The sequence below is a fragment of the Mizuhopecten yessoensis genome, unplaced genomic scaffold, assembly GCF_002113885.1.
Source record: "Mizuhopecten yessoensis strain PY_sf001 unplaced genomic scaffold, ASM211388v2 scaffold8399, whole genome shotgun sequence".
Lineage (NCBI taxonomy): Eukaryota > Metazoa > Mollusca > Bivalvia > Pectinida > Pectinidae > Mizuhopecten > Mizuhopecten yessoensis.
Genome location: NW_018407528.1, coordinates 2,909 through 15,565, shown reverse-complemented (window position 1 = coordinate 15,565; position 12,657 = coordinate 2,909). Strand labels below are relative to the sequence as shown.

Here is a 12,657-nt window from a genome sequence, read left to right as displayed (position 1 = left end):
CCCCCCCCCCCCCCCCCCCTTGTTTCTGTAATGGTTTGAGTTGGGTGTGATTACATTGTACCTGGTATTATTCGTTGCTATTTGTCCTCCCTTTGTTTCTGTAATGGGTTGAGGTTGGTGTGATAACATTGTACCTGGTATTGTGCGTTGCTATTTGTCCTCCCTTTGTTTCTGTAATGGTGTGTGGTGGGTGTGATAACATTGTACCTGGTATTGTTCGTTGCTATTTGTCCTCTCTTTGTTTCTGTAATGGTTTGAGGTGGGTGTGATTACATTGTACCTGGTATTATTCGTTGCTATTTGTCCCCCCTTTGTTTCTGTAATGGGTTGAGGTTGGTGTGATAACATTGTCCCTGGTATTGTGCGTTGCTATTTGTCCTCCCTTTGTTTCTGTAATGGTTTGAGGTTGGTGTGATAACATTGTACCTGGTATTGTTCGTTGCTACTTGTCCTCCCTTTGTTTCTGTAATGGTTTGAGTTGGGTATGATAACATTGTACCTGGTATTGTTCGTTGCTACTTGTCCTCCCTTTGTTTCTGTAATGGTTTGAGGTGGGTGTGATTACATTGTACCTGGTATTATTCGTTGCTATTTGTCCCCCCTTTGTTTCTGTAATGGGTTGAGGTTGGTGTGATAACATTGTCCCTGGTATTGTGCGTTGCTATTTGTCCTCCCTTTGTTTCTGTAATGGTTTGAGTTGGGTGTGATTACATTGTACCTGATATTATTCGTTGCTATTTGTCCTCCCTTTGTTTCTGTAATGGTTTGAGTTGGGTGTGATTACATTGTACCTGATATTATTCGTTGCTATTTGTCCTCCCTTTGTTTCTGTAATGGTGTGTGGTGGGTGTGATAACATTGTGCCTGGTACTGTTCGTTGCTATTTGTCCTCCCTTTGTTTCTGTAATGGTTTGAGGTTGGTGTGATAACATTGTACCTGGTATTATGCGTTGCTATTTGTCCTCCCTTTGTTTCTGTAATGGTTTGAGTTGGGTATGATAACATTGTACCTGGTATTGTTCGTTGCTACTTGTCCTCCCTTTGTTTCTGTAATGGTTTGAGGTTGGTGTGATAACATTGTACCTGGTATTATGCGTTGCTATTTGTCCTCCCTTTGTTTCTGTAATGGTTTGAGTTGGGTATGATAACATTGTACCTGGTATTGTTCGTTGCTACTTGTCCTCCCTTTGTTTCTGTAATGGTTTGAGTTGGGTGTGATTACATTGTACCTGGTATTATTCGTTGCTATTTGTCCCCCCTTTGTTTCTGTAATGGGTTGAGGTTGGTGTGATAACATTGTACCTGTATTGTGCGTTGCTATTTGTCCTCCCTTTGTTTCTGTAATGGTTTGAGGGGGGTGTGATAACATTGTACCTGGTATTGTTCGTTGCTACTTGTCCTCCCTTTGTTTCTGTAATGGTTTGAGGTGGGTTTGACTACATTGTACCTGGTATTGTTCGTTGCTATTTGTCCCTTTGGTCTCAGTGCAGATGTGGCCATGTTGAATAAAAAAAATCAACACATGTTTGAACTTTGAAATAATTTCCTGAACATTGTAATTTTTATAGCTAACCTAACAATACATTTTAATCATCATTTCAGCGGTTGGACTTCAAATTGACAGACATGCAAGCTAAATTATCTGACGGGCAGCGACCCTTACCATTGATGACCTGTGTTAATGTCAAGATGGACAGATCTGCCCGGAGCTTTCAGGGTAAATAGTGAAATTTCACGTGCTGCACTCACAAAAACTGGATATTTTCTTATAGAGCTTGACTAGCGATGAAACTAAGTAACCCATATATCAGTCAGCAGGTGTGTAAAGCTTGCCAACAGACGTTAAATTAATGGTTTGAAAAATATGAGTTTATTTCTGTTTTAATAAAATCAATACGAAAATTTATAAGATCCAAGTTTTACCAGAGTGGTTCGTGAAGCCAATACACTTGTTCATAACAGATTCATGAGCTTTGTTGTCGAAGCATCATTCGACAAATTTCTGTGATCGTGTGTAAAGTCTAGTTAGCTTCACGATATGTTCCGTCTGGTCATATGCATGTTAGATACCTTTAAAATCCCAAATTAAAACATGCAATACATGTTTTCATCCCTTTTTTAACAGAATGGGTGGAATTCACCCCGTTTGAGATAGGGATGCCAAAATACGGAACATTTATGAAAACCGATATGTTTGGTTGCAAGTTCTTTATGGGAAAACTTGCCAAGAAATTTCCTGAGCCCCCACTTCACTTCCTCCAAGGTAAGTCCGTTCTCTGTAACCAGTTACAAAGTATCTGCTATAGGTGTGTATATCCACCTCTACAATTGTTTGTGTTCTATCCAAAATATAATTATAAAACATCAATTTTGTTTCTTTTAAAGGTTACAGTGGAATTTGATGTTTTAATACATTCTGATTTATAGGTATATGGGGCAGTGCCTTTTGTATCCTCTTCAAGCGGTTACTGGATGATAACAGGAAGCTTGACCCAGTTGAGATGATTCGTCAGGAAATGGGTAATTAACCATTGTAACCTTATACAGAGATGCTCTTTGTGTAACGCTGCACGCCAGGCATCGTTGTACACCTATTATACAGTACTTCCGATTACAAACGTGGATACTGAGGCGATCTGATACGGTTGACATATCAGTGATTGTATATTTAAATTATATCCTGTAGTTTTACATGAAAAGCAATAATATAAGCAAATGTCACTCTAAGTCCCAATATCTCGGCCTACTGGCCTACTTCAATGGCGAATGTCAACGATACTTTCCAGTAACGTCCATCTTGCTTATTCGGAGGTAAAGGGAATGTTAATACATTATAACAGTGGAATTTAGAAAAATGCAATTAAAGTGCTAAATGTATCAGTAAAGTATTAAATAAAAGAAGGTTTGCTTCTTTAGTTGCTGGATTTAATATGTCTATAAAAGGAAGCACTAAATCCAACTTGTATTCCCATTGGTATTGTAGTCAAACAAATCGAGGTGAATCAGGAGGACGAGAGCAGCGACAGTAGTGAAGACGAGGAAGAAGACGAGACCCCGGACGAGGTGAAAAATCGACGGGACGCGGCTCAACGTAACCGTTTCTCATTCAGTGAGGAGGCACAGAAGAAACTAGCGATGCAGAATGGGAATGGACCTCATCGTCAATCCGATGCAAAGATCAATCGAAAACAGACTGTCCGGCGCACAAAGCAAAAAAGTTACTGGCAATCTTTCCTCAGCGGAATTCTCGAGTAAGTTAAAAAGAACGTAATGGAATAAAATGTTTCTAATATTCTGTCCAAGTTTAGCAACAGAATTTTGTACAGCATAATAAAATGCACATAATTTTAAAACAAACAAAAAATACATATAATCCTGTGAGCTAATGGTCGTATTACTGTCAGTATCACACAATGTATCAGAATTCAATAGTAAATGTTTTAATATAAACTTTAGCTTGCATTAAAGAAATTGTAATTATAATGGTAGTTGTCTTACCTTAAAAAATCTATATAAATGGTTTATTTTTATCTGATATTTCTTGACCTCAATCAATCTGGAGCAGCGATAAATATGACTCGACTTTTCTATCCGCAACAGGGATGCCTATTGAATATCTCTGACATGGCAAGTTTATGTCTGTTGCCTAGCTCTTATAGCAGTGATGTCACTCATTGCTTATTTTATTAATCTGTAAAAACCTGTTGTTATTGTGTTGTAGCAAAAAGGTTGAGTTACTCAATACTCGAGCCGGGCGTGCAGGAGTTGTGCACAACTTCATGAGAGGTCTTTCACTTCAGCAGACATTCCCATTATCTCCCTTTACACCCAGTGACGGCGGTATGGAAACTCGAGTCAGTGGTAAGTAAATACAGAGTATCATCAGATAATGCAGTCTCTCTGAACTAACTGCTCAGCTATTTATCAGCTATTCTGATATAATCGCAAAATACCTTTGCCATTAACCAACTCTCTGACAAACGTTAAATTCCACAGGCGCTGGATAAACATCAAGCTAATTTTTATTATTATAGTGTAATGTTACGCATTGTTTTCACAAATTGGCATAATGGTTACCTATCAAACCAATGCCTATGATTGACATTTATGTTATTACTTCATTTGTGGGTTTTTTTCAATGAATGTATCAATGAATTCACAGATGACTTCAGTGGTTTGCTGGAGATGCACCCAACCAACGTGAAACACCTGTACATGGTAGACGCCGGCCTTACCTTCAACTCGCCTTTCCCTCTTGTCCTCCGTCCACAGAGATGTTGTAATATCATTTTGTCCTTCGACTTTAGTGCCAGACCAGGGGACTCAACCCGTCCATTCAAGGTAAACTTCCTACGTGATGACAACTATGTGAAACATTTAATGCCTTCGCTGAAGAGGATTAAGACAAATAAATATGGATATTGACAGAAAACGACCACTTATTTCTCATCTAGTTATGAAGACATTGATAACAAAGTGGTGTTAAATTACTTTATAGAGAATTTGTTAAGGCAGGATTTTTAAAGTTCTTTTAGCTGATTACGAAATATTTTGGAAGAAGACTCGTTACTTATTTTCGCAGAAGACGTGTAAGTTTTTTTTGCAGAAGACTAATATAGGTTTATCAACGATTTGTTTAATATTATTAAACCTACTAAAAATTCAATTTAAATCTATTACTCAAGATAGCAAATTGTGTTACGAAACCCTCCTATGAGGTCCGTTAATCAGGAATGTGAGAGAAACTGATCACAGTATAATTGTATCGTATTTAGTCCATACACTCTCAGGTCGAACTCTAGCTCGAGGATAGTCCATTACTGTGTGTAACACTTACGTTTGCAGTATTGTCTGTCAGATATTTACAGCCTGGCCACGTGACATCTCTCCTCCCATCAGTGATTTGAAATTCATAATAGAAATTATTTAATATGCATAACACTGTAATAGATTTATAGATATATAAGATAATAAATGTATGAAATAGATACATAACAGAAATGCCAAAATAAGAACTGAAATGGTTGGACCATATTTAGTTAAATCGAAAATCTAAAAACTGTATATGTTTTGTTTTTGTAATTTGTAGGAGCTTCTGTTAGCGGAAAAATGGGCCAAACTAAATAAACTTTCCTTCCCGCCGATCGACCAAACAGTGTTTGACAGAGAAGGCATGAAAGAACTCTACATCTTCCGACATCCGGACGATCCGTACTGTCCAGTCGTCCTCCACTTTGTCCTTGTCAACATCGAGTTTAGGAAATTCCTCAGTCCAGGTAAAGGCAACATACTTTCTAACGTCAGTTTTATTTTCAATTCCTGTTATGTTTTTATTGTCATAGCAACTGTCAATTTGATTCGTCTGATTTATTTGAAATAATGATAAAGGCTTCTTTTTTTTAAATAATACTCCTTTTCATCATTTTATTTAAATCAAGATGTTCGTCTTTAAAATGTTACTTTGTTTGTTACATTGTAGGCGTACCAAGAGTCACAGAGGAAGAACTTGAATTCGCAAACTTCGACATATTTGATGACCCATCAACACCGTATTCAACGTTCAATTTTAAATATTCTCATGACGCGTTCGAAAAGTTGTCGAAGCTTACAGAATTCAACACGTTACTTCACATCGAGGAAATAAAGGCTGTAATGGCAGAGCAAGTTATCAAAAAGAGAGAAAATCCTACTAAATTGCCATGCTCATTAAAGGAAGTGAACAACTTGCGTCGTGTCAGTGTGAAAAACAGGCAGAGGCTTAGCCGATACCTGTCGCAATTAGGAACGAGGCGTTCACGTGTAACCAGTGCAGGAGATGTCCTCTCCAGTAGTGGTGGCTCCCCGTCTAGTCCTAGCCCGCACGTTAACCTGGCCAAGTCTGAAAACGAGGCCGGATTCCGTAGAAATGTGCCGGAAAGGAAACCCATGGTCAAGAGCAAACGAAAGCTTGCGAATACGCGACGCAATGAATTCGCAACACTAGGAGGACTAACTTCTCCTATGGAAGACGATGAATATGACGGCGGTCCCAAAGATGCAACGCTAAGGGGAAAGCCAGGACGACTAGCGAAAATAAACACTAAGGTGGAGGGCGAGGAACAGTGGGAAGATGCTACATGTGATTCCATTGACGAGGATAGCGAAGACGATCAGTTTTACTCTGTGAGGTCAGAACCTCTCTGATGGTCCTATTGGAATTGTTCAACTACCTACAATCGTTCATTGAACAAACCAGTTCGGTGTTTTCTCAAAACACATCGCAAATGTTTGAGCTCCGAGCATGTGCGGTTGTTTTACCGTAACAAGTGTTTGGCCAGGCATGCAGAGTTTGTGGTTCTCTTCGACTCAACATGTTAAACGTGTTTGAGAGGATTGAGTTCATCACAAATCAAATCACAGCAGGATCGATTAAAAGTGAGGTCTCAGTTCGGTGGTTGTTGGTTATCATGTTTATCTAACTTAGTTTGTTAATTTTGAAATTGAATTTATATGATTTCAGACTCAACTAAAGAGTTGGATAAACATAATATTCAGCCATCACGAGTTTCGAGGACTTTTCACCCATAACGTTCGTGTTATGTATGGCAAACCATATGTATTCTTGGAAATAAATGGTTCCTGTCTCCGATCGAGAAGATGTGCTATGAATCATGACGTCACAATCAAAGATGCCAGTACAAAGCATTGTTATGTGACGACGACACCATGACCAGGTCGGTACCGACATGTTGGAATCCATCAATATTTCCCAACTCCTTTCATGTTGATCCAATGCTTCCGGAGTAGCGATACAGTGGTTACGAGAGAAACAGTTTTACGACGAAGACTGGGAATGTCGCAGAGTAAAACATAGATATCAGTTCCATTGAGGATACATTGTTCATACTCAGTTGAATATTTGTGTTTGTGATGAAGATGTTAAATTATCTTGTTTAAAAGGGACCACGTAAAGCGACATTAAGGCGAGGTCTGGGAACAGAAACCTGCCGATGTATTAAATATATTTTCAATGGATGTATATTTAAATATTGCCACTTTGGTTAAAGGAACATTAAACACCTATATAATTGTACTGTTATCAAGTAGGGTCAATTTGATGTGATCTTGGTGCCCAATAAGGATACCAAATGATCATGTTGCTCCATTTTTATTTTTTATGTAACATCATCATTGTCATTGTTTAACTGTCGCAAGATTCATATTGATTATATTTTCATTTTTGTCACCAATATAACGATAGTGCATGGTGGATCTAATAAAACATCTCTTGTGCATATTGAAATTATCAAACAAGACACAAAGTATGGTCTGTTTCAAAATGAAGACTGTTTGAGAAGTCCAGACATAAGTTGTCTTGTAGTCTGCTTTTATATTTGGATAATAGGCAGTGCGAGAATTGAAGTTCGTTTTTCTGAGATTAACTAGTCAACTTGTGATTTTATATATGGATACGGAAATCAATAAAATTGTTCGATCTTATAGATAAAAAGTCTACAAGAACAACGAACAAAATAAAGATTGATACAGAATGTTTTCGAGAAATAATTGCATCAGTAAAAACTCGAGACCTTTTAAAAAGAGAGACGTGCTGTGAGTTACATGAGTATGTATGTACAGGATTGTGAGTTCATGGATTAACACTTATGTCATGTCAGATAGAGAAATAGTTATGTATGCCACTGTGAGGTTGATAATATGTATGTAGTTTTGAGTAGAGCAATGTGTGTATTTGTAAGTGAAGGGAATCATTACGATCATAGAAGTATGAATTGTAGAGTTTAACGTCATTTCATTTAATCAGTGTTCAGATAAAGAATTGATTACATGTATTATAAGAAATTATGCCCAACAATTCGGAAAGCATTGAAGAGAGGATATATGTGTGTCACGTAAAAGAGAGAAATACAAATGGCAAGACTATCTAATTAAGTTATTACTGTGTACGTCAAAGAGAAAATCTATTTTATTGTACTTGTTCTGAAATAAAATGTGTTTATATAACGCGTTCTTATAATATGACTTCAATCTGTTAAAAAATATATCACTAATCACAAACTATACCATATGGTTCATGGGGCTTGCAGTAAACATCAGATGTTTATTGGAAATAGAAAGGGAGGCAACTCGCCATAATATCGAATAATGAGATTAATCGGACAAGTACTGTAAGTACAATCTTACGGAGGTGAGTTTTCAAATATATCATTTTGTCTTAAAGGTGAATATCAATATTTCCTACATCTTCATTAGTTCGCTAGGACAAGCATTCTCTAATCTGACGATATTTAGCCACGTTCAGTGTAAAGTTCGCTAATCTTCATTACTTAAAGCTTTACAGCTCATCATAACAGGGGTCAGTACCGCAGTGAATAAACAGTGAATGTCAACAAAAAAACTAAAATTGCCTAAAGTACTTCAAATAGTTACTAAAGCAGTCCAAATTGGGATATATAAATTACACTCATCTAAAAAGCGTACTTTAGATGCAAAACTTCCCCATTGATTTCCTACAGTTATTCTAAATTCATTGCTTTCAAACTTTTCAACTAACAAGCAAACGCTACAGCAGCTGAATTTAGAATAACTGCTTCAGTAAGTCTCTGCTCCACGTCCCCATACTACATAGTACGGCTTGAGTCCCCATACTACATAGTATGGGGACTCAAGTCGTTATATGTAGTATGGGGACCCAAGTCGTACTATGTAGTATGGGGCCTCAAGTCGTACTATGGAGCATGGGGACTCAACACGTACTATGTAGTATGGGGCCTAAAGCCGTACTATGTAGTAGGGGGACTCAAGCCGTACTGTAGTATGGGGGCTCAAGTCGTATTATGTAGTATTGGGACTAAAGTCGTACTATGTAGTATGGGGGCACAAGTCGTACTATGGAGTATGGGGACTCAAGTCGAACTATGTAGTATGGGGACTCAATCCGTACTATGTAGTATGGGGCCTCAAGTCGTTATTTGTAGTTTGGGGACTCAAGTCGTACTATGGAGCATGGGGACTCAAACCGTACTATGTAGTATGGGGCCTCAAGTCGTTATTTGTAGTTTGGGGACTCAAGCCGTACTCTGTAGTATGGGGCCTCAAGTCGTTATTTGTAGTTTGGGGACTCAAGTCGTACTATGGAGCATGGGGACTCAAACCGTACTATGTAGTATGGGGCCGTGGAGCAGAGACTTACTGAATTTAGAATAACTGCTTCAGTAGTCTCTGCTCCACGTCCCCATACTACATAGTACTGCTTGAGTCCCCCTACTACATAGTACGGCTTTAGTCCCCCTACTACATAGTACGGCTTTAGTCCCCCTACTACATATAACGACTTGAGTCCCAATACTACATAGTACGACTTGAGTCCCAATACTACATAATACGACTTGAGTCCCCATACTACATAGTACTGCTTGAGTCCCCATACTACATAGTATGGGGACTCAAGCCGTACTCTGTAGTATGGGGACTAAAGTCGTACTATGTAGTAGGGGGCCTCAATCCGTACTATGTAGTATGGGGCCTCAAGGAGTATTATGTAGTATGGGGACTGAAGTCGTATTATGTAGTATTGGGACTCAAGCCGTACTGTAGTATGTGGGCTCAAGTCGTATTATGTATTAGGGGGCCTCAAGTCGTACTATGTAGGATGGGGACTCAAGTCGGATTATGTAGTAGGGGGATTCAAGTCGTATTATGTATTAGGGGGCCTCAAGTCGTACTATGTAGTATCGGGACTCAAGCCGTACTCTGTAGTATGGGGCCTCAAGTCGTACTATGAAGTATGGGGACTCAAGTCGGAATATTTAGGATGGGGACTCAAGTCGGATTATGTAGTAGGGGGATTCAAGTCGTATTATGTAGTATTGGGACTCAAGCCGTACTGCAGTATGGGGACTCAAGTCGGATTATGTAGTATGGGGACTGAAGTCGTATTATGTAGTATTGGGTCTCAAGTCGTACTATGTAGGATGGGGACTCAAGCAGTACTATGTAGTAGGGCGTCTCAAACCGTACTCCCATACAACATAGTACGACTTGAGACCCCCTACTACATAGTACGGCTTGGGTCCCCATACTACATAGAACGGCTTGAGTCCACATACTACATAGTACGGTTTGAGTCCCCATACTTCATGGTACGACTTTAGTCCCCCTACTACAGTACGGCTTTAGTCCCCATAATACATAGTACGGCTTGAGTCCACATACTACATAGTACGGTTTGAGTCCCCATACTTCATAGTACGACTTGAGTTCCCATACTACATAGTACGGCGTTAGTCCCCATACTACAGTTTGGCTTTAGTCCCCATACTACATAATCCGGCTTGAGTCCCCATACTGCAGTACGGCTTGAGTCCCCACACTACATAGTACGGGTTGAGTCCCCCTACTACATAGTACGGCTTGGGTCCCCATACTACATAGAACGGCTTGAGTCCACATACTACATAGTACGGATTGAGGCCCCCTACTACATAGTACGGCTTGAGTCCACATACTACATAGTACGGCTTGAGGCCCCACCCTACATAGTACGGCTTTAGTCCACATACTTCATGGTACAACTTGTGCCCCCACACTACATAGTACGGCTTTAGTCCACATACTTCATGGTACAACTTGTGCCCCCACACTACATAGTACGGATTGAGGCCCCCTACTACATAGTACGGCTTGGGGCCCCATACTACAGTACGGCTTTAGTCCCCATAATACATAGTACGGCTTGAGTCCACATACTACATAGTACGGCTTGAGTCCACATACTACATAGTACGGCGTTAGTCCCCATACTACAGAAAGGCTTGAGTCCCCACACTACATAGTACGGGTTGAGGCGCCATACTACATAGTACGGTTTGAGGCCCCATACTACATATAACGACTTGAATCCCAATACTACATAGTACTACTTGAGTCCCCATACTTCATAGTACAACTTGAGGCCCCACACTACATAGTACGGCATGAGTCCCCATACTACACAGTACGGTTTGAGTCCCCATGCTACATAGCACGACATGAGTCCCCATACTACAGTAGGGCTTTAGGCCCCACACTACATAGTACGGCATGAGTCCCCATACTACACAGTACGGTTTGAGTCCCCATGCTACATAGCACGACATGAGTCCCCATACTACACAGTACGGTTTGAGTCCCCATACTTCATGGTACGACTTGAGTCCCCCTACTACAGTACGGCTTTAGTCCCCCCACTACATAGTACGGCTTTAGGCCCCCTACCACATAGTACGGGTTGAGACGCCATACTACATAGGACTGCTTGAGTCCCCATACTGCAGTACGGCTTGAGTCCCCACACTACAGAGTACGGCTTGAGTCCCCCTACTACAGTACGGCTTTAGGCCCCCTACCACATAGTACGGGTTGAGGCGCCATACTACATAGTACGGTTTGAGTCCCCATACTTCCTGGTACGACTTGAGGCCCCCTAATACATAATACGACTTGAGGCCCCACACTACATAGTACGGCATGAGTCCCCATACTACAGTAGGGCTTTAGGCCCCACACTACATAGTACGGCATGAGTCCCCATACTACATAGAACGGCTTGAGTCCACATACTACATAGTACGGTTTGAGTCCCCATGCTCCATAGTACGACTTGAGTCACCATACTACATAGTACGGGTTGAGGCGCCATACTACATAGTACGGCGTTAGTCCCCATACTACAGGACGGCTTGAGGCCCCACACTACATAGTACGGATTGAGTCGCCATACTACATAATACGACTTGAATCCCCCTACTACATAATAAGACTTGAGTCCCCACACTACATAGTACGGATTGAGTCGCCATACTACATAGTACGGTTTGAGGCCCCATACTACATAATACGCCTTGAGTCCCCATACTATGTAGTATGGGGTCTCAAGCCGTATTATGTAGTGGGGGGCTTCAAGCCGTACTGTAGTAGGGGGACTAAAGTCGTACTATGTAGTACGGGGACTCAAGTCGTATTAGGTAGTATTGGGACTCAAGCCGTACTGCAGTATGGGGACTCAAGCAGTCCTATGTAGTATGGCGTCTCAAACCGTACTCCCATACAACATAGTACGACTTGAGACCCCCTACTACATAGTACGGCTTTAGTCCCCATAATACATAATACGACTTGAATCCCCCTACTACATAATACGACTTCAGTCCCCATACTACATAGCACGACTTGAGTCCCCATAATACATAGTACGGCTTGAGTACCCATACTACATAGTACGGTTTGAGTCCCCATACTTCATAGTACGACTTGAGTTCCCATACTACATAGTACGGCTTGGGTCCCCATACTACATAGCCCATACTACATAGTACGGCTTGAGTACCCATACTACATAGTACGGTTTGAGTCCCCATACTACAGTTCGGCTTTAGTCCCCATAATACATAGTACGGCTTGAGTCCACATACTTCATGGGACGACTTGAGTCCCCACACAACATAGTACGGCTTTGGACCCCCTACTACATAGTACGGCTTGAGGCCCCACACTACATAGTACGGCATGAGTCCCCATACTACACAGTACGGTTTGAGTCCCCATGCTACATAGCACGACATGAGTCCCCATACTACAGTTCGGCTTGAGTCCCCATACTACATAGTACGGTTTGAGACG

At 40.6% G+C, this 12,657-nt stretch overlaps 1 protein-coding gene across 6 annotated transcripts in view; it reads left to right on the top strand.

The window, feature by feature from the left end:
• The window catches only part of LOC110455901 (cytosolic phospholipase A2-like), a 69,216-nt gene extending 61,215 nt beyond the window's left edge, over positions 1-8,001 (top strand). For all 6 annotated transcript variants that reach the window (XM_021506325.1, XM_021506327.1, XM_021506329.1 and 3 more), the window contains 8 exons: positions 1,603-1,717; positions 2,126-2,263; positions 2,428-2,520; positions 2,984-3,251; positions 3,722-3,861; positions 4,163-4,341; positions 5,090-5,276; positions 5,480-8,001. In XM_021506325.1, the coding sequence (XP_021362000.1) occupies positions 1,603-1,717; positions 2,126-2,263; positions 2,428-2,520; positions 2,984-3,251; positions 3,722-3,861; positions 4,163-4,341; positions 5,090-5,276; positions 5,480-6,183 (1,824 nt within the window). In that variant the 3' untranslated portion in view covers positions 6,184-8,001. The remainder of the gene's footprint in view (positions 1-1,602; positions 1,718-2,125; positions 2,264-2,427; positions 2,521-2,983; positions 3,252-3,721; positions 3,862-4,162; positions 4,342-5,089; positions 5,277-5,479) is intronic.
• The last annotated feature ends 4,656 nt before the right edge of the window (positions 8,002-12,657 follow it).